General features: G+C 37.8%; 2 protein-coding genes across 2 annotated transcripts in view; one reads left to right on the top strand and one right to left on the bottom strand.

Annotated features, from left to right (window-relative positions):
- Positions 1–1530: 1530 nt before the first annotated feature.
- On the bottom strand, positions 1531–23226 carry LOC101738112 (ankyrin repeat and LEM domain-containing protein 1). Its single transcript, XM_004922448.5, has 7 exons — positions 22327–23226; positions 21534–21695; positions 9523–9752; positions 4682–5366; positions 3606–3826; positions 3025–3285; positions 1531–2149 (listed from the first exon to the last, which is right to left on the bottom strand). Exons 1-7 carry the CDS (start codon positions 22386–22388, stop codon positions 1785–1787), a joined length of 1986 nt encoding a protein of 661 aa, XP_004922505.2. The 5' UTR covers positions 22389–23226; the 3' UTR covers positions 1531–1784.
- Positions 7721–23405, top strand: part of LOC692881 (alpha-N-acetylgalactosaminidase) — a gene marked incomplete in the record, with an annotated part of 31312 nt that continues 15627 nt past the window's right edge. The window contains 2 exon segments of the mRNA NM_001046726.1: positions 7721–7771; positions 22057–22076.

Raw genomic sequence — 23405 nt, 5'->3', positions numbered from 1 at the left:
AAAACACATCGTGATCGGTATAATGATAGGCTGTTTCCCGAAAACGGTAAACTAATCCCAATTCGATGTGATTTTTTAATTACAAATACAATGCGACAAAAAATTGTGATGATACAAAAAATAGGAACATATTTTGATAAAGAATGTTTCACAAATTTCACGAATACCTACTCATCTACATTGTAATTTTAACATACACAATATTTCGTATTTATGGAAGCACTTATTTTAATTATTTCCTTATTCTTCAAATATAGAATCAGATTTTTAAACAGTGCATACAAAATAGAATACGTGCATAAATAATTCGAATAATTACAAAATAAAAACACGTTTAATAAATAGAAAAATACAAAATGTTAAAGCTTAGAATTAGTGGACAATACTGAGGACGTGGTAAACTTTAATTATATTATTTTTGTCAAGGGTTAATACTTAGAAATAAAGTCTTTGGTCGTATTATTTAGTTTTAAAATTCATGTTAGTGCCCAGGTACTTAATTATACGAAGACTTGTCAAGTTAATTTCATTTTTTTAGTTAAAACTTTCAATTTAAATTCATTGCAAGGTTTTCGAAAAAAAAAAAAAACATTAGGACATTTTTTAAGCTTAGTATATACATAGTAGCGCATTTTAAGCTGGTACACACACGTAACCTTGCAAGGCTTGCCAAAAAATATTGAATTAACTACATACAATTTCTATAATAAAAATATAGTCACCCTAAAAAAAATCAAAACCAAAAGTAAGCAATTATTACCAAAATGTAAGAAGCATTTCGAAATTTTAATTTGGTTTAATAAGAGATCTAAATTTTACATTACTAGGTACATATAAAAAAAAAACAAAGCCAAATCACATAAACACACATGCACGTAGACACGTAGAAATAATCGTTTGAGAAGTACTTAATGTACAAATTAATAAATAAATTATTTACATTCTAGTTTCGCAAGAACACTTCACAACCAATGTATATACATATTATTATATTTATTTTTGATTGCTACTGTATACATATTTTTAAGCGTAATGTTACTATTTTGAAAATCTGAAAGGTAGAACTACTTTAATCTGAGTATAAAGTTCGTTTGTATTTATTTTGTGAACCCGCAACCTATGGCAAATAAAATTCAAATGTCAATGAACTGTAGTGGAATGAGACAATACAACGATTTTATTACTATTGTCTATTATTATCTATTTACTATAAAAGCGTTTGTTTCTTTATTTTAAACTATAAATGTATGCAATATTATTAGTAGTTAATAGTGCAGGGTACTTGTTCGTGGTCGTTTAATTGACTGTGCTCTTCCGCGTTCATTAACCTCCGAATCTTGTTTGCTATACATTGCGCGTCCACGAAGTAGGATATCATTTAAAATATACGTAGAATATTTTTTCGTTTTTCCGTTCTTTTGCTATACAACCTCTGTCACTATAATATTTTTTTTATTCAAATATAAAACTTAGCACATGTAATATGTATGTAATTTTACTGGTGGTAGGAGCTCTTGTGAGTCCGCGCGGGTAGGTACCACTACCCTCCCTATTTCTGCTGTGAAGCAGTAATGCGTTTCGGTTTGAAGGGTGGGGCAGCCGTTGTAACTATATTGAGACCTTAGAACCCATATCTCAAGGTGTGTTGTGGCGGCATTTACCGACCTCACCTAGGTTGTGAAATTTTGGTTAGTTTCGTTTGTTTCCGCGAATGGATTTTCTTTACCAAATGGAAAATGTCAATTAATAAAAATATATATTACAAATATAAATAAATAAATATTTCAGTCTATATCATCAGGCCTTAATTGTCTTTCGCCCTCGCTAAGGAAGATCAGCATGGCCTTGTACAATAAGTACAAACCGAGCAGCCTTCTCTCTTTCAACGGCCAGGAGGCGGCAACACCGTAATAGTTGCCAGCCTTCAAATTCTTAATATTATTTATTCCGAGCACATCGATCATGGCCGCTTCGTACGTGTACGCTTCCGCCGGTATGACGTTCTGAAATATGTGAAGACAAACTACGCCCACCTTATCCGACCATATGTCGAGGATTTGCTGAACTTTCTTGTCTTTAGACGTTTTGAAGTCGCGCTTCCACAGGGTCAGCGCTTGGTATAGGTGAGAATAGGGCCGAGAACGTTTACCTGAAATAAGGGGACATTTGCTGTGTGAGGTCTCGTTGATTTAGTTTGGCGAGGTCGCCGGAGTCTACTGTGTACTTTGAGGTACGTATCTCCACTGACTTCGATAAAGAATTTCGCGGCAGAAATAGACAGGACTATGATGCTTGTCTACAAGGGTTCTTCTGCTGTCCACACGGGCACTCACGCCCGCAATTTCTGCGCGACTGGTACACCATATTTTAATAATTCTTCATCTTGATAAGCCAATATTAAGAAAGTTCGACCAGGAATTATGGTCTCGTCTTCTAAAGTGCGGCCATATGTGATACTCTTATCTAATTTAATAAATTAATTTCTGATCTGAAATGTTGCCAGTTTACGTTGTTGTTATGTGTGGATTTCAGTAGGCGCTTAACCTTAGGTGGGCTGTGACCTCGTCCACCCATCTAAGTAAAAAAAGATGTGTGGTGTCGTGGGACACCGGATAGGGATGAAGTTTCTTAATATAAAAATAATAATTTTAAGTTCTATTAGAGGTATAAAGAAAATAAAACTGGAGGTTTCGCAACACGGTCATTCGGTAACGTGCGAACTTATTGTGGTACACTTCATTCACGGTTGTTTGCATAAGAGTTAGTGTATTGCACAAACGAACGCTCTGAGATCTTGGTCAATGAATGTTAAAAAAATATGTTATTTTTTGTACGTTATTACAAAGTTAAGTCGTACACTTTGTGCATTACTAATAAAAATCTTACGTTACGGACGTTTTTTCCCGGTTAGGGTACCCCCTGGCATCGTCCCATAAGGAACTTGGTTCCAAAACTTCGTTCCAATAAAAAAAGGAAACTTGCTAAATATAAATTACCTTGATTAAGCAAAACTTTCGAACATACCTTTCCCGACGTAAAATATGGAGTTTACAAAAGTGACCCAAGAGACATGTTGGTTTTGTTTGCTGGCTCTCTCCGGGAGATTGTGCGTGAGTCGCGGATCCAAGAGAAGATACGTGAAGGAAGTCTTCGCCGTGCCTTCCCGCCATTTTTTATTGGGATTAGCGAAATCGGCGCGCGCTTTGCTTTCCAACTCAACATACTGTTGGAGATTCAGCATCCAATCAACGTTACGTAGAGATTTTTCTAATTCGACACTGTACGCTGCGGGAATAAAGAACATTTTCAAGCAACCAATACGTGACAATAACTTTGTATCAATATTTTTATGTAATACCTTTATAGGCAATTTGGTTATTCCTAAATGGAACATTCGAAAGATTACAAGATTGGTAGACTTTAGGAATTTTCATTAAATATTTGCATTTTGTAAATATCATTGTAAATTTTTAAATATATATACAAGACATGTAAACATAACCTAAAAACTGAAATTTTCAAAACGATGACATTTAATTTACAATTTTTTTTTTAAATATTTTCTATAAAAACTTTTTGGGTTTGCTTTTCAGTTTAATACTCACTTTTGCCCTGGCTGTTCACGACCACTGGGGTTTGCTTCAAGGCTTGCAATTTCTTTAGATAAAGAGTCCTTGTTGAATCCTGTATGGGACCCGGCGAGAAGCCTAACTTCAAGAGTTCCGCTCTGAGAGTGTTATTGTCGTACTGTACCGTGGTCGGTAGGGAAGATGCCACCGAAACTGCTGTTTGGTCAATCGATTCCACTGTCTCTTCCAGGGGTAAGCTGTGGGATATTTTTTACATTTTGGGTATTTTTTGCTTTTCAGTTTCGCCCTAACGTAGGTGTAGGTGAGCTCACGGCGCTCAAACCGAGAGTGTTGTTAACACTGGCCCTAGTAAAAGCAGTGCTTCGCAGAATCTACCACCGGATCGGAAACGCGACCCACTCAAAAGATCCGGCGAGAAACTCAGTGGGCTGTGTCTATGGGTTAGTTCACTCGCCTAGCCCTTCGTCGCAAGCGACGGGTTCGGCGAGGACGGTGACCGGTGCTTGAGATACCTAAAAACACCGCTAATGGATCGGAAGGATCCGTTCTAAAGATATTTTCAAGATTCGTTTACATAATGTATACATTCGGCACGTCAATCTACCGAGCAACTTCGGTCGCTCCGTAGAAGATCTACCTTTTGTCGTATTCCCCTAAAACTATTATTATGTAAACACCGAACAGTTTTTGGAATTAGGAAATTCCATTTAACAATCTATTGTGTAGCAAATTCATATATCCGTCGCCTCGTCTCTATAGTCTGTTTCGTGAGCCATTTAAGTAGAAAAGCTATATAAGACAATTAGCGAGAAAAAAATTACAAATAATTGAACAGAATGCCTTCATCAATGCTTCTAAATCTTTGAAAGGTTGAAAGACAATTTTTTTCATGCGACATTTCGCTTAACACGCGACATTTATCTTTGCAATTAGAGGTCCGTTTTATTTGGTATTAATATCAACAATTCGATGTTTTTAATTGAACTTCAATAAGTTTACCCTATTCAAGGAGCTGAAGAGGTTTTTTTTCCAAATTTTAAATGTTTCTCCTGTAATGTGCAAAAATGTCTCTTAAGCAATAGAATACTCACACAATAGGCGAAACTCGCAGTCTCTTCTCAACGAGCACTACATCTTCTTCTTTATCCTCATACTTGTATTCCTCGTGGAAACTAGCTATAGTGATGCTGCCACCAGAATAATTACTGCTCACTCCGCTGCTGTTAGACGATCTCCTTGTATTACATACTCTATCTACATTAGTCGAAGACAGAAATTCGTTTGTCCTATTCTGTACGACCGCCATAGCTTTATCGAGTTCGCGGTCATCTCTCGGAATCTCTTTTGTTTCGATCGTTTTTGATTTCTTTAAAGACGATTTCGTATTGTAATTCATATGCGTTATGTTATTTGGGGATCCGGGGAGCGAGAAGTTTTCGAAAACGCTCAACCTCTGCTTCCTGGGATCTCCTGTTTTGTCAACGGTACAATCTAGAGGCTTAACGCCGCTTATTTCCACGTCCCCATTCGATCGGCAAGTCCTGAACGTATTGTTCGTGTCGTGCGATTCGGTCAGGTCCAACGTGATACTTTGGAAGTCGTCTATAAGGTACGTTTCGCCTAATATAGTCGGGTACAGTTTGTTTATAACCAAACTGTTATCGTCGAACCACTGACGGATCATGTCGGATTTTCTGTACGTCTTGTTTTGCATTTGTTCGTCAGTTATCGGTTCGTATTCAGCCACCATATTGTCCGTTGTAACCAGAATTCGTTCTACAATTGGACAATGTAAATTTGTAAATACACGACAATAACATTGATGAGCATAGTATTATGTAATGAACATAGTAGTAGCACGTAATAAAATAGATGATAGATTTGAAACATTGATATTATTTTGTATAGAATAGATGCATATAAGGGTAGTGTGCGATAGGAAATACATGTATTAATGTTAATGAAAAATGAAGTATTTATATTAAGAAACAGACGCTTGCACATACCAATGCGTCGGCACACCAGTAGACACACATCCACTATATACGTATACACTACTACATATAGATTGATTATTTATATATACTGCTCGTACTATATAGAGCGGCGACGTATCGCCACGGCATGCGTCGCCACTGCATGCGTCGCCACGCCAGCAATCGATTTTAGGTGCGGCTATGATGTTTCATATCAAAAACTTTTTTATTCCACTGCCCATCTCAATATCCCAAGAATATCCTAGTACCAATCTTTGAACCGACACGTGTTTTTTTGGCTAACTATTTCTAGTAACCTCGAGGGGTTATGCTAACTTCACTTGACGTTCGACACGTGCTACTACTTCTTCAGTAGATATGGGCAGGAAGGTGAAACCTACGCGGGATCTCACAAAACGCCTAACCACCAGTAAAACTGACTTGACAACTTAAAAATAACTAAACATAAAAACCGCATATTTTTATTGTCCTTTACGGCCATCTGGTGGTGACTGGTTACTGTAGCTCATGAATGCTCAGCAATGCCAGGGGTAGAGACGTCACGAGAGCTACTTTTAAGTTTTTTATTTTTATTTTGTGTTCAAATACAGTAATTCTAAGTTACCCAACGTATTTTAGGGTTCGATTACGAACGATAATCTAATAAATGGAACTGATGACCGTTAAGTTCACGGAATATTATTGATTTGATTCACATTCCAATGGCGTAATTTGTACAAAGCTATTGTCTTTGAAAATGAATATACATTTTACAGTAAACATATAGTGTTTTGAATTGAATTTTATTTATTACTAGCTGACCCGGCAGACTTCGTAGTGCCTCAATCGATAAATAAAAGGCTTAAACTTTTGTATAAAATAAACTTAAAACAAACAAAATGAATCCGTCCGATGGACGGACGGACACATCAAAGGGAAAACAAAAGTGTTATTTTTATTTAATTCCGAGCATTTTCATATTTATCTACCTTTTAAACTTTTTCTGGACTTCCACAAATAATTCAAAACCAAAATTAGGCAAATCCGTCCAGCCGTTCTCGAGTATTAGCGAGACTAACGAACAGCAATTCATTTTTATATGTATAGATTTATACGCGAGTGACGAATACGCATTGTGGACATTTTATAGAATGCTTTTGAAGTTACTCAATGTTCAAAGAAGGAATAATTGACAAACAATGCATTCTTCATTTGTCATATAGTTCACTCGGCCTGTACAATGAACATTGTCAGCTGCCCGTATCGAAGATCAGAGGTTAACGCGAGCCACTGCGAGATAATAAAAGTTCAATTCAATTATGTTTTTCTTGGTAACTGCATTGAAAAATGTTTGATAGTTTGAGATTAGTTAAGGAAGGGTGAATAGGTCATTTAAGTCATATTCAACGTTCGTCCAAAAGGAAAAGATAAACATAGTAGTAAAAAACAACTCAGCTGTGTTTATGTTGTTTATTTATTGCGCATTTTTTCCCCTACCAATGATCACAATCCCCCTACCAAATTCTCAAGAGCTGCTAAGATTGATTATTTATTCTGAATCGAATTTAAAATGACAAAGTAATCGATAACAAATGTCACGTCGTTTTGACCTTAATTTGGTATACACTTGAGTGTGTGTTTTACCAACGTTACCAACTAAACAAATATATTGTATGCTTGTTTTTTTTTTTCTTTTTTTTTCTACCTATGCTGATAGCCTTGAGAGGCTATTTCAGCTTCACCTTAGCGTATAGGTAAGCTCTCGGGGCTCAAACCGAAGTGTTGCTAACACTGGCCTTAGCAAGAGCAGTGCTTCTCAGAATCTACGACCGGATCTAAAATGCGACCCACTGAGAAGATCCGGCGAGAAGCTCAGTTGGCTGTGTTGTGTTAATTTGCTCGCCTAGCCCTTTGTAGCCGTTCTCGACGGAATTGACGAGAACGGTGATCAGTGCTTGAGGTGCCTAAAAGCACTGTTAGGATAGATATTGGGAGGATCCCAAATGACGTGTATGTAACGGCTTGCTAGCTATAAACATTACAAGTCAGTCGGTCGGTCGGTATTACGGTCACTATAGACATTAAAATGTCGCTACCGCGAGAGACACAGTCCAATACTTAATATCGGGCACGTCTTAACACCAGTATTAACGCATATGTACATCGAGAGGTGAAAGGCTATGTGGTTTAAGCGACATCTTTGCAGTTTTCAAATAAAAAAAAATATCTCGACCAAAAAAAACTTTTTCAACTATTTAAATGAGGTAAGCTTAATTGAAGTTCAATTAAAAACATAGATCTGTTGATGCTAATACCAAATAAAACTGACCTTAAGTTACAAAGATAAATGTCGTTTAAACCAAATAGCCTTTCTTTTACCCATCGATTTAAGAATACAAGAACAAATTATATCCAAACTATAAAACACCGTATGTTTTCAATAAAGAAACCGAGCGATTATCGAACGTCGGATCACGAGATGGAAAGACAATCAAGACATAAATTCGATGCCAATAGTTTCTATGTTATTACCTTCCAATACGAACTGATCGTTCATATCACGCAACCCAAAAAAAACGAAATAGTGATCGTGTACCAATCATACCGTACAGGAATGCCTTTTTAAGTTGTTCGGAATCGTGATTCTTATTGTGTGCCCTTACTATACTCGTGAGTGAGTGAGTGAATGATTGATTGAGTGAGTGAGTGAGTGATTGAGTGAGTGAGTGAGTGAATGAGTGAGTGATACCACCATTGAACGTCTAGTTTCTTTGACAGAAACCTTGGGTATGGATCGAAATGTGAAATGTTTGAGTTTAATAAAATCACGGAGCAAAGACCGGTATATTGATAGTTAAGACTAACTATTCAACTATAAAACATACTGTTTTTAACTAAAAACTACTTTTACGATTTAATCTCCCATTCATTTGTCATTGTTTGCGACCTTTAGAATACTTCAGAGTTTTCATGTATACCTAAGGACAACTAAGATGTGGCCTGCTATTCGTGGACTATTGAATATTGTGATAACTGCTGTTGAATTTTCTAACTTAAACAGTAGAGGTAGTTTTAATTGTATCGAGTCACGATTCCATTTGCTAGCGTATTAAAATTATGTTATTACTATTATTTATTAGCTACATGTGCTGTCAGTTGGTGCCGAGTAGTCAGTGAGAGTCATAGATAAGACTACGCGAAATCTCAGTTCTATTGCATTTGGAATAACGACTGTGTTTAGCTTCAAAGCAGAACGCATATTTTTTGGACGAGCTCACAGGCCACCTCGTGTTAAGTGGTTACTGGAGCCCATAGACATACAACCGAAATCACCACCCATTCATCCGCCACCCATCTTAAGATATAAGTTCTAAGGTGTCAGTATAGTTACAACGGCTGCCCCACCCTTCAAACCTACCCGTGCGGACTCACAAGAGGTCCTACCACCAATAAATTTATATTTATTATTAGCTGACCCGGCAGACTTCGTAGTGCCTCAATCGATAAATAAAAGATCTAAACTTTTGTATAAAATAAACTAAAACAAACAAAAGGTATCCGTCCGACGGGGGACACATCAAAGGTAAAACAAAATTGTTATTTTTATTTAATTCCGAGCATTTTCATATTTATCTACCTTTTAAACCTTCTCTGGACTTCCACAAATAATTCAAGACCAAAATTAGCCAAATCGGTCCAGCCGTTCTCAAGTTTTAGCGAGACTAACGAACAGCAATTCATTTATATATACTATATATAGATAGAAGATAGATAGATAGAAGATAGATAGATAGAAGATAGATAGATAGAAGATAGATAGATAGATAGATAGATAGATAGATAGATAGATAGATAGATGTATTTACTTATGCAGACGCACGATAGGCCACGCTATCAGTAAAAGAAGAAAAAAAAACATTAAACATTCTCATATAACAAATATAAATAAAACTTACCCAAGTCCATAGTGTACCCGCAACCAGTGCCCACGTCATTGGATTCGTCCACTACATTCTGTAGGTAGTCAAATACGTTCCACTGCTGTTCTCTGGCAGCGTAGTCAAAGGCAGTCAGCCCGTCGAGGTCCCGTACATAGGGATCTCCTCCGCAGCCGAGCAAGAGTTTCAGGTTGTCGACGCGGCCCCATATCGCCGCTATGTGTACCGGAGTTACACCGTCGTCATTACTGTAATTCATGTAATATTGACACTAAGTAAGATTGACCTCCACGGTGAAGGAATAACATCGTGTAATAAAAATGAAACCCGCAAAATTATAATTTGCGTAATTACTGGTGGTAGGAGCTCTTGTGAGTCCGCGCGGGTAGGTACCACCACCCTGCCTATTTCTGCCGTGAAACAGTAATGCGTTTCGGTTTGAAGGGTGAGGCAGCCGTTGTAACTATACTTGAGACCTTAGAACTTATATCTCAAGGTGGGTGGCGCATTTACTTTGTAGATGTCTATAGGCTCCAGTAACCACTTAACACCAGGTGGACTGTGAGCTCGTCCATTCATCTAAGCAATAAAAAAATTAAAAAAAGTATTCCCAATTTAGATCTTTCAAGCGTGAAGTGCAATTTATATGTCATTTGATAAGACCTAAGCATATTTCCGATGCGGTTTATTATTGTGAGCTATTGAGAACGGTCAAATATGTATGTTTGAAAACGCACAAAAAAAACAACACAAAATATTCGCGTGCGACTCAATTTCTGTTTGTCATACTAAAAGAGCCAATTCAATTAAATAAAAAAACTTACATTCTTATTATAGATCACGAATAAAAACACAACCATGAATATGTTCATTTTTATAAATCTCAAAGCATTTCTTATTATATGTGTTAATTGCAATGAAAACAAGCATAATATTATTATGACTTTTAACAGCTATAGAATGGTCAGTGTTTTGGACAATTGGCTAGAAGATCTGAAAGCCTTATAACAGTTTAATGACGAAACTAAAGGACCAAGAATGTAAATTAATGAATCAACTAAATATAACTATTATTGGAGTTATACAATACAAAGAAATGGAACCCGGGTCGCGTGTCTGCTTTTTTTTAACAACGAAAGTAATCTTGCATTCGTTCTGTTGGTAACGTCGTGACCTGGACCTAATGTTTTCACATTGCCATGTCTAATGACTATGGTAACCGCTTAGCACCGTAAAGTTTGAAACCTGTTTCATTGTAATTAAAAACCTCATTCCGTACCGTTGAATCAAGAGCATTTTTTCTCCTACCTACGCCTACCTACCTACGAAAGTGCGGTTTTCCTCCCGCTGTACAGGGAAGAAAGTGTAACTTTTTCTCCCTGGGTACAAGTGCGCATGCGCGTTAGTGTCTACGTCTGCTCTGACGCACCTAAAATTCTCCGCCATTGTTGTGCTCGGGTAATTTGCAATATTGTGTTTAGTGTAAAAGTGAAATAAACAAAAGGCAATAAAATTTAATAGTGAAGTATTAAACAAAGATGAGTTCATCAGACAATTCTTATTCAAGAAATGTCCAACTTTTCTTCCTTTTTTTTTTTTTTTATGGTTGAATGTTTACTGGTGGCCCGAAGGCCTCTCCAGTTTCCCCAGGACAGGTGGGCGAGCAAAGGCTCAGCCAAGAGGGGCGGGATTTGCTAACAACTGCCCGAGCGTCTCCGAAGGAGACCTAACAACACAAGAGCAATTGCTTCGCGAATGAATCTACTACGGGATCGGAATCGGGCTTTTCTTCCTTGGTGCACAACGTACTATTGTAAGTTCGTTGCACTTCTAAGTTATTTCGTGTGTACTTGTAGCTAATTGCGGCTCGTGATTTCGTAGCGAACGTAAGGAACACGTTTTGAAGGGATTATCCTAGATTCGTGACCGACGTTCAGATGTTATTTCGAGAACAAAAGCAGCGCTACCGTTACGACGTACACGCCTACGAAATTTCATAACGACTGGACATTACTCCTACACGGAACACGGCGTGGGTTAAAATAACCCAAAATTACTTTACCTGCCCCGAGGCGATTTCTTACAATCTCTTTTCATCCATTTGTGGAGAGCACAATTTTAAGTATTACTTATATAATATATCGATACTTAGTAGTTTCTTCGGTTTTTGCGTGCCGTGTGGACATGTTAATTAAACTTTTTTTTTTTTTTCCTACCTAAGCTGAGAGCCTTGAGAGGCTATATCAGCGTAACCCTAACTTTTGTAGGTGAGCTCACGAGGCTCAAACCTGATGACGTTGCTAACACGGACCCTAGCAAGGGCCGTGCTTCGCAGAATCTACCACCGGATCGGAAACGCGACCCACTGAGAAGATCCGGCGAGAAACTCAGTGGGCTGTGTCTGAGAGTTAATTTACTCGTCGAGCCCTTCGTCGCAAGCGACGGGTTCGACAAGAACGGTGACCGGTGCTTGAAGTACCTAGAAGCACCGTTAGTGGATCGGGAGGATCCGAGATGACGTGTTTTGGGCGACGTCGACTGCTTTCCATTCTGTCCGCAGGATCGGGAATGTAGTTACCGGCGGCCACGATGAGAGGGTTCTCGTGTCGTGCCGCTTTATCGAAGTGACGCATTGACGCCGACTGCATATACTTACTGGTGGACTCTAAGTCCAGGTCGTCATGGAGGTCGACGTTCCTGACGAACCACGGGGCTCCGACGGCTATCCTGCAAAAACGGGATTGAATGATTTGGAATGACTTTAAGTGAGTGCGGGCCGCGTGAGCGAACACTACACTTGCATAGGTCATGACGGGGCGAATGCAAGTTTTGTAGAGTGTCACCTTATTTCTAAGGGACATTTTACTTCGCCTACATATCATCGGGTAGAGACGTCCTAGAATGAAGGCGGCACGGTCGCGTACCGTCTTGATGTGGGGGCGGAATGTCATCCTACTGTCGAGGGTGACGCCTAAATATTTGACCTTCGGGGCCCACGGTATGGGCTGGTCGAACATCGTGATTGGGCGAACGGCGGGGGCGGAGGTGTTGACGCGCCTAGTCGGGAAGGGGATGCTCAGCGTGGTGTTCGGAGGGCGACCCCTTTTGAAGAGCACCGCTGTGCTTTTCGAGGGGTTGATGTCGATGCGCCACTTCCGGAACCACTGTCCCATGGTGGTAGCTGCGGTCTGAAGTCGTCGATGAAGCAACGCCTTCTTCCTACACGAGTAGTAGATGGCGGTGTCATCAGCTAATTAAACTACGTACATACTTTTACGGCTTACTCTAAACGTTTGAAATAATATTATAATGACAATAAAGAACGCGAGATTAAGACACGTAATAAAAGTAGCGGTAGGAAGCAGCATGGCTCTGCCCCTGGCATTGCTGTAGTCCATGGGCGACGGTAACCACTCACCATCAGGTGGGCCGTATGCCCATCTGCCTATAAGGGCAATAAAAAAAGTAGTTTTAATTATTTATGTAATTTTTAAAAACGTGATGTGTGTTCATTTCTTGGATATTTTTTCATTGAAAGACGGAAAAGCGTTTTAATATTTTGGAAAGAAATTGTCTACGAGTCGAAGAGTGCGATCGGTTTTAATACTTTAGCGCAAATTGACGCAAGTGCAACAGAGAAGCGCACCTAGTTTTATTTTTAAAGGAACCAGGGTACTTGTAATGCGAACCATGCGCACTTTTACGGTAGCGGTTTTGTGGTTTCCGGGACGTCATTACAACATTAACATTAAACATTAACATAAGTGACATCATCGGACGAAGCCTGCTAAAATTTTAGTGAATGTTGTTAAAGCCACCAAATTTATTACTTACTAACTTTTGTCCGCGACTTCGTCCGCGTGGAATAGTTACTTTGGCATAACGCTAAATTTTACCAGTCTCTTCATTTACGTAGAAAGTGAAAGTATTTTTGAATAATAGAATGTTAATTTTAAGGTACCAAAATCTCGCTTTTTAACAGACTTCAAAAGAGGAAGTTATCAATTCATTGATCTTAGCGTGACGTTATATAGCCTTCCTCGATAAATGGGCTATCTAACACTGATTTAATTTTTCAAATCGGACCAGTAGTTCCTGAGATTAGCGCGTTTAAACAAATAAACTCTTCAGCTTTATAATATTACTAGCGACCCGCCCTCGCTTCGCTTCGGAAACTGTAATTTATTATTGATTTCTCCACTGTTTAATGGATGTTATTATACATACAAAACTTCCTCTTCAATCACTCTATCTATTAAAAAAAACCGCATCAAAATCCGTTGCGTAGTTTTAAAGATTTAAGCATACATAGGGACAGACAGATATAGGGACAGAGAAAGCGACTTTGTTCTATACTATGTAGTGATTAAGCCGCCTGAGACAGGAAGAGGCAGAGAAACATCGTGTGAGAGATAGTGAGAGTATTCACGACCCTTAGCATCGAGGAAGGCAGGAAGCCAGCAATGGAGTTAAAATCAAGGCAAGAAATACACATCTAATTATTCATTCTCTTTCGAGCCCATTGAATATCACACAATCGTGAGGTAGCCGGTGCAATTGAACCGTTCTTTTTGAATATTGATGTCGCCCAAGAATTATGATTAGAAACATTTATTCATGAAGTATCGGACAATGCATATTTAGCTAGCGTGAACGAATTATAATTCTAACTAAGAAACCCTGGTGCGTCCAGTAAAAAAATTGATATGCCCTAATAGTTCAAGAGCAGAACAATGGGTTAGATCGCGATAGTTTTAATAATCTATACTATAATAATATTATAAAGAGGAAAGATTTGTTTGTGTATTTGTATTGAATAGGCTCCGAAACTACTGAACAGATTTAATAAATTCTTTCATTGTTTGGAAGCTACACTATTCCCGAGTGACATAGGCTAAAATCTTTTTTGAAAAAACTTTTTGGGATCCTTACTAAAACTCCAATAATGTAACCCAAGGTGTAAAAAAAATACCTACAATATTCTTTACATCGCGTGCCTTGCGAAAAATATTGATGATAGAATAAAATAATGTACTACGACTTTGTAGAACTCATTATTAATTATAAAAAGTGTCGCGACAGCATAATATGTCTAACTATTATAGTTATGCCGCAATAAGTGTTCTTTTATTAAAAAAAATAAAACAACGTAAAATATCGTTGAAATTTTTGTTAAAGATCCGAGCGGAGCCGGAGCGGGCCGCTGGTCATCAATCAATAAGGTTATTCTTCACGAAACTGCAATGACGAATTGCGATTCGACATTTCTCACCGTTTAAGTCTATATAAATACACGGACTAAAGAAACTCTGGTGCGTCCAATAAAATTTTCACATACCTAATAAAAATAATAATAATAATAGTTCAAGTTACTGGTGGTAGGACCTCTTGTGAGTCTGCACGGGTAGGTACCACCGCCCGGCCTATTTCAGCCGTGAAGCAGTAATACGTTTGAAGGGTGGGGCAGCCGTTGTAACTATACTTGAGACCTTAGAACTTATATCTCAAGGTGGGTGGCGCATATACGTTGTAGATGTCTATGGGCTCCAGTGACCACTTAAGACCGCTGTGAGCTCGTCCACCCATCTAAGCAATAAAAAAAAGTTCAAAGAGCAGAACAATCGTTTAAATCTCAAGCGTTATTAATCTCACAATCAGACCGACGCAGCTGCACTCAAGATGATTTACGATTAATTCCATTGTCTCAATTACAGAGGAATTGAGTTACGGTAATTGAACAGATGCTTGACTTGTTAGAAGCAGAGTGTCGAGATGAATCACAAACTTGTCTTCGTGTGTGAGGTACTTCTATTTGCGTTTTATGTGCGCAATATTGTTATGTGTGCGTGGACAAGCTTTCCTGGTTCTCATATTGCAATAGATCTGTGGACGAGCTCACGGTTTTTTTGATGTTAAATGATTACATGAGGGCATAGATGGACTTGATTTATAAATGCACCTTGAGACACGAGGTAGAATTCTAGTTGGTAAAACGGCTTTCCTACGATTCGGATACAAACATGGTTGGATGCTTCGCGGCTGAAGTAGACAGGTCTGTGGTACATAGCCCGGCCAAGTTTTGTAGCGAGAATTGATTGATCTTTAAAGTTGCTAAATTTAAAAATAAATCTTTACAAAATTTTGTTATTATTTGTAGCTGGTTACACTTCTATATCGTTCCATCACTACTAAGGATCGCGACCACATGTGATGTTCTGTTCTTCCACTGTGTTCGATCATTGGTGGCATGGACCGCATGGTACAGTGTACAGTACCAAGTGCTTCTCTTACTAGATCACACCATCTGGCTGGTGTTCTGCCCACGGCGCGCTTGCCCTCTATGCGACTCGCAATTATGAGCTTCTCTAATTCATGTCTAGGAGACCATATGATGTGTCCGAAGAAGCCCATAACACGTTCCCGGCAGATGGAAGAGAACCTTTTTCGGATGCTTAGCTATCTTAGAATGGACTAGTTAGTTCTCATGGCTACACTTAATAGGTTTTAAGTTATTTATTATAATCGAAACTTTGTAAATACTTGTGATCACCGAAACTGTGCGTGTATGAACCTTAGAGCTGTTTTGGAACCTCTTATAAACCATCTCCCTTTTCTTGAAGCAATTTTAAGGAAATGTATGCAGTAGTCGCTGTCGAACCACATTATTATTATTTTTATGGCCTCTGTAGGCAGATGAGCATATCCACTAAATGGTCAGTGGCTATCCGCTCATGGACAACCCCAAGGGCCAGCGAAGTCGCTTCTTTTCGTTGAGTAATCTCCGCAAGCCTCGTTTGAAGAAGGACAAGTCATAGCGGTCGGGAAAAACCGTGGAGGAGAATTCGTTCCAAAACTGGATGGTATGTTGCAAAAACGATATGTAGAAACGCGCTTCGGATGAACTCAGCGGAATCAGATAGTACAGACGAACTCCGTCGGCGAGAGGTGCTATGGTAAAAAGGAGATGGAGGAATTATAAAGTGGCGCGATAATAGATATGAAGGGATTTTAAATAATTCCTCAGAATCTACTCCGTAGAATATACGGTACAAAACAAAGAGAGAGAAAAGTCTCTTAGTAGATTCAGAGTTTACATCGTTTACGCCTAGTTATACGAATCCAAAAGAAAAATATTTTAAAATTAATTTTATTTTGCGTTCATGATTATAGTCAATTGGTACACAACATATTAAAATACTTGAGGAAATCTTGACATTGAGCTTTTTCAAATTAACTTAGAGGATTAAACTGGTTTGCCTCCTCTACGTGCCTTTGTTCACTGGTGCTCGACGTTCGCACGCTCTACTGATTTCGTGTCACAAAAACGAATCCGTTTTATTTGTATATTTCAATTGCCGTAGTTTTAAGTGCACTCGATATTTTTAAAACTTTGTTAAGCTTTATATAGTAGTGAAATATCTACCTTTCGATAATTTCTATATTTGGCAAGCAGGTTTTAAAAATGACAATTTTCCTGAATGCAATCGTACTATAGGTATTATGAACTTAAACTAATATGGGCAATAGATTGCTACCAGTCGATAAAATCTGCCGGTCGATTTTGTAGGCACTAGTGAATTTGGGATTGTACATTTGATTTCGAAGTGTGCACCCGAATTGGAATCGTGCAGGTGCTTTTAGGTTTCTCAAGCACCGGTCGCCGTCCTTCTCGAACTAGTCGATTAAGTGTTCGACAAGTAAAATAACCCATAGACACAGACACGATTCCGATCCGGTGGTAGATTCAGCGAAGCACTGCTCTTGCTAGGGCTAGTGTTAGCAAATTCTCGGAGGTTCAGCCTGTGAGCTCACCTACCCGTTCGGGCGTAGCTGGAATAGTCCCCTATGCTACTAGCGAATAGGTAGGAAAAAAAATGTGTATGTTTTTTTTTATGTTTGTTACCTCATAACTTTTGACTGGATGAATCGATTTTGATGACTCTTTTTTGATTAGAAAGCTGACGCTTCCCGTGTGGTCCCATTTCAATTTAGTCCAGTTCCATGAGAAAACCATATAAGTCTTAAATTTGCATTAAGTATGTGCGCGACAAATAGATGAATAACTCAATATCACGCCAACCAGTTTCGATGATTATTGTTTTTAGTATATATTAATTTGTTTTGGAATATCTTCTTTTTCTATTTAAAGTCCGTTTTTGTTAAAGCATGTCCTATTTACAATTATTATTCTTTTTTATTATTGCTTAGATGTGGTAACAGATAACACAGCGCACAGATCTCAATAAGGTAACTGTTGTCACCTGTCTTGAGACATGAGGTCTGATTCTCGATTTTATAGTACAACGGCTTCTAATCAAAAAGGTTTTCTGCTAAGCAACAGAAATAGGCCGAGCGGTGGTGGTACCTACCCGTCTGCCATGTTTGAGCACAGATGTATTATAAAAATTAATTGACGACGTAAGACCCTAACCCTAATGGCTCTGTGACCTTATCAATCGAAACCACAGTGAATAGTGGCACGACAAAACTTACACCCACATCTGACGCAATACCGTGATCACAAAAATTACTTAATTTATATTTCGAAAGTATAATAAATTTTGCCAACCTACACACTTGCAGTTTCACGTGGGAGCTCCTTAAGCACCCTTTTCCGCTGTTAGAGTACGTTTTAATTCAATGCGCAATGTGATTTTTTTTTGCTCCATTCATTCTGTTACTTGCTCAAATAAGCTAGTACTGAATGCGTTTTTGTGCATTTTGTGTTGTTTACAAAAAATTTAGTCGAATAGAAGAAGCTTTTCTATAGGTTCGCATACCTTTCGCAAGATTGAGTTGAAATTTGAAATTGCTGTTGGAATTCCAGTTATTTTCTCGCAAAGAGCTGTCACATAAAAAAGACGCGCCGAAAACTTAGCGATGGTCAAAACGAAACGCGGTAAAAAGTTTTATAAACTACTAACAAATTCTTGTTGTTTCTCTATTGGCTGGTAGACTATTCCAGATACGCCCGGACGGGACAAATGCTAGTTTATATAGCTGTTTTAACTTTTTCCGTTGTCTTTTTCGAATAGGTTGGATGCTATTTCAGATTCCAAAAACGATTGAAAAGTAATATTCATTTTTGACATATTTCGGGTTTATTTATGAATTTATCTGGCATAGAACAGTAGAGGTCTCGCTTACGGTTCCAATGACTCATATCAAGCGATGACTAAAGCTCAACGAAACATTAAGGTCCGTTGCATCATAATCGCGTTCTTTACGCAATTTATTTCGCGATTAAAACGGAAAGAACACATTTGCACTAAATTGGCGGTATAAAACTTATACTTCGGCCTTGGTAAGTTTGTTATTGCTTTTTATTCCCGATCCTGCGGACAGAATGGAAAGCAGTCGACGTCGCCCAAAACACGTCATCTCGGATCCTCCCGATCCACTAACGGTGCTTTTAGGTACTTCAAGCACCGGTCACCGTTCTCGTCGAACCCGTCGCTTGCGACGAAGGGCTCGACGAGTAAATTAACTCTCAGACACAGCCCACTGAGTTTCTCGCCGGATCTTCTCAGTGGGTCGCGTTTCCGATCCGGTGGTAGATTCTGCGAAGCACGGCTCTTGCTAGGGTTCCTGTTAGCAACGTCATCAGGTTTGAGCCCCGTGAGCTCACCTACAAACGTTAGGGTTACGCTGAAATTGCCCCTAAGGCTATCAGCTTAGGTAGGAAAAAAAAAAAAACAAAAACAAAAAAAAAATTGCTTTTTGGGATGAGACACATTTATCATGTACGTACCTATGTCTATGACGGACGTGTTCAATTAAAAACGTTGTTGGTTTGTCACTTTAATGCAACAGTCAATTTCCAAGTAGGATATGAAAATTTAACCGGATGTTTTTGTTAAACGGGATTAATGAAAAAGTTCATATACACAATTATTAAAAAGTCATTTTGTGTTATTGCTTTAAAAGCACAACATTTGGGCCTGCTGTTAACTCTGGAAATTTAATATAGCAAGGGTAAGAAATATTAAAAGATGAAAGAGCTCATGCCAGGTGTAGAGTGGTTAATGTATCGAAGACTCAATAATACTATAACTATACAATGATATATAAACTGTGCTTTATATTCGGACCTCATGTTTGAAGGTCCGTGGTGGGATTCAATTTCATTTCCTTATAACCTGGTGGGGTTATGCCAGCGTAACCGGGCGTAGGTGAGCTCACGGGTTTTAAACTGAGGATGTTGGTAACACTAACCCTAGCAAGAGCAGCGTTTCGCGCAGAATCTACCACTGAACAGGAAACGCGACCCACTGAGAAGATCCGGCGAGAAACTCAGTGTCTGAGGTTAGAATTCAGATTGTGATCGCTTTCAAAATAGTTCTTGTTCTTGGAACAACTTATGTGACATATTCAATGCTGATTATGATTTTAATGTAATTGTAATTGTATGTCCTTAATTATCATTCAGAATTTGGTCGTATTTGTTTTGTTTTTTTTTTTTTGCCTTCGAAGGCGGACAAGAACATCGCTCTTCCGGTGGCGGTCACCATTGGTCAGAAATCAGTAATGACAAAGCCACAGGGAAGCTACTATCTACCATCAAGCACTCTATTGAAACGTCACTTGAAGAAGGACATGTGGCAGTATTGATTTCTTAAAACGCACGCGGTTCCGGGTAGTATTCATGAGATCTGCTGTAGTGGCGGGCAGTGCAATGGTAAAAAGCGGATGATCAAACAATTCCTTAGTACAGTCCCCATAGAATATATAATACATTACAGATCACAGAAGGAACTGAAATTTCCCGACAGACGTAGATCCAAGCAATCTTTGAGATCACGACTATTCAAGTTTGAGAGAGATAGCTGATGAACTTTCTGTATCTCATGAATCGATCTGTACCATTCTAAATAATAACTTGGTTTTTTTTTTTTTTCAAAAACTCAATCGAATAAGATTCGCCGAGGACTGCTAGAATGAGTCACATATGACGCAACATTCACAAAACGCAGAGTTACCAGTGGTTGCGAGACTTTGGTTTACGAATTTGAGGAGTGGAGCCTTCCCACTGAATCGTAACCGAAAAAAACATGTAAAAGTCGATCAAAACTGGTCTTACTTGCCGAATGGTATATCAATAGGTAAATAAAGAATATTATTTGAGAGTTATACGGCGTTTACGAGAGCAAATACGACGAAAACGGTCAAATTTGTGAAAAAAATGTTAGATTTTGCACCATGATAATAAGCCTTCTCAGTATTTCCCACAGGACCACCAATGTAGAAAAACAATTTTCCAAATTTTTTTATTTTTTTATTGCCCTTGTAGGCAGACGAGCAGACGGCCCACCTGATGGTGAGTGGTTACTGTCGCCCATGGACTTCAGCAATGCCAGGGGCAGAGCCAAGCCGCTGCCTACCTACTATGAATACAATCAAACAACCCCCTTATTCACCAGATATGGATCCAGCAGACTTCTTTCTTTTTCCTAAGCTAAGATTACTATTTTATGGCCTCTATTTTCATTTGAAAGAAACATAAATGAGAATTTGAGAACTGAACTTAATACCAGAAAAAGCCTTTAAAAATCCAAAAATTCAATGAATACAATCAAACAACCCCCCCTTATCCACCATATATGGATCCAGCAGACTTCTTTCTTTCTCCTAAACTAAGATTACTATTTTATGGCATCTATTTTCATTTGAAAGAAACATAAATGAGAATTTGAGAACTGAACTTAATACCAGAAAAAGCCCTTAACTAATATTTTATGTATTGTTGATCTTTTCCTAGTACAGCGTACTAATATTTGTTAAAGACTATACCATATTAAACCATTTTAATAAGCTTACAAACATAGTAATTAAATGCTTTAATAATTCTTTGTATCTTATATGTATTGATTTCTTTTTATTGCCCGAGCAGGCATACACAACGAGCATACGGCCCACTTGATGGTAAGTGGTTACCGTCGCTCATGGACGTCAGCAATGCCAGGGACAGAGCCAAGCCGCTGCCTACAGTGGCTTAGTCTCTATTATCAATATCTAAAGACTTTACTCACCAAAGATTAGGATCACCTCCCTTCTTCAGGAGCAATTCTGTGCATTCCTTTGATTTTTCTAAAGGCTCAATACCAACAGCAAGATGCAGCACTCCAATCCCTTTGCACGGTAGCACCACATTGATGTTAGTTGTATTTTTAGATATGAAATGCTTCACTGAACTGTAATTGTATCTATGGTTACTAAGAAATAATCATTTAAAAAAAAAAACTAAATAAGTAATAATAACACAAAATGTTGAAAATGAAAATATACATATTTGATAAGTCAATTTCCTAAGGGCCTTTTTCATTGTTACTAAATAATTAAAATAATATATCTGAAGTAGAAAATGGAAATATCATAAATTTGTTTTTAATATAAAGGTTGTTTTAGTTAAATGTCATGTTGAGAAAAAGGGCGAACTTAACCATCTGTTTTAAAATTGCCATAAACCTAAAAAGAAAAAAGAAAACAGATTCATCAGGCTTATTATTCCTTTTTTCTTTTTAGAAATGTTTATTAAATGCTTTTTTTTATCAATATTGTCTAAGCTCATTTAGGTTGCATAATAATTACAAATAGTTAATATTGTTATCCAACTTTCATATTAGTTTCACAATTATTACATAAAGATGTAAGAATTTAGATTAAATTATAATCGAATTGTTACAGTAAACTTTTTACGCCTCGCTTTGACATTCGAAATTTGAATTGCAAAAATTTAGTATCGTACCTACATGTCGACAGGTGTAAGAGCAGCTGCATATTTTTTAATGTCGATCCATAAAAAAAAAACAAAATAATCCATACCTGAACTTGCCGTTCTGAATTAAGTCGTATAATTTAAAACACTCTTTGTACGTCGTTCCCATGGCTATGCTTAAGTGAAAATATTAGATTAAACATTAGTCATCGAGATTGGAAACCGCAAGTTCCACTCATTTCCTGCAGGATTTCCTGTCGATACACTTTTGCACATTTAAAACACTGGTTTTCTGTCCTGTTATACCATATACCATGCTATCTTAAAAGCAAGATAAATATTTTATCGTTATCACTGTTTTTATTATTGTTATTCTTTTGTTTCAGTGTTTTGGATCTTCCGATTTTCAAATTAACGTCAGTAAGACGTTAGACTCACTGTATGCTTTGTTTATGTTTGGCTTGCGTTCCATTCGACGTACCATTTATAGCGTGCTCTGTGTCAAACCTAAATGCTTTGACATAGGACGAAATTCGAATTGGAATAAAAAAAGATCTTTATTATGTTTTGTTTCTTGATTTGGAGAAATAGAACCATTGTTAATTTTTATTTTACGTCGAAAAGATACATTTTTGACTGCAAGTGTTGCAGTAATAGCTCTAAGTGTTAGAGCTAAAAATGATGGATAGATGGCGCTACGCAAAAAAAATCTGATGTTTCAATTTGCTGCTGCCAGCCGTTGTTTGATATTATATACTTTGAAAAGCAAACCAAAGAGGTCGCTATTGAATATATTTTATTTAATAAAACATATTTAGTCGCCATACTATAATTAATAATATGTAATAATTATGTAGTATCAATTTTATTGGCTTCAAGAATTGCTAGTGCTAATTCATTATCTGTTGATGAAATTATTTATTGAAAGAGCTTATTGTTTGCGTTTGTAATTGTGATCGTCGAAGTGTGATCGTATCATTCTTATGAAATACAGAAAATGAAAATAAAAAAATTAAATATTTTAACTTAATTATTACAATTCACTTCTGGTTGGTGGATAATCTTACATAATATCATAAGATGCAAATACATACTTCTCCATAAACACAATGGTATGTGGTACATAAGTTATTATGTTAAACTGTTTGCATTGCAAATAGTTTAGGTTCATCGCCCCGTTTACCAT

Source organism: Bombyx mori, chromosome 19 (genome assembly GCF_030269925.1).
Source record: "Bombyx mori chromosome 19, ASM3026992v2".
Taxonomy (NCBI): domain Eukaryota; kingdom Metazoa; phylum Arthropoda; class Insecta; order Lepidoptera; family Bombycidae; genus Bombyx; species Bombyx mori.
The sequence above is the reverse complement of the archived record's forward strand: the minus strand, read 5'-3'. Positions and strand labels throughout refer to the sequence as shown.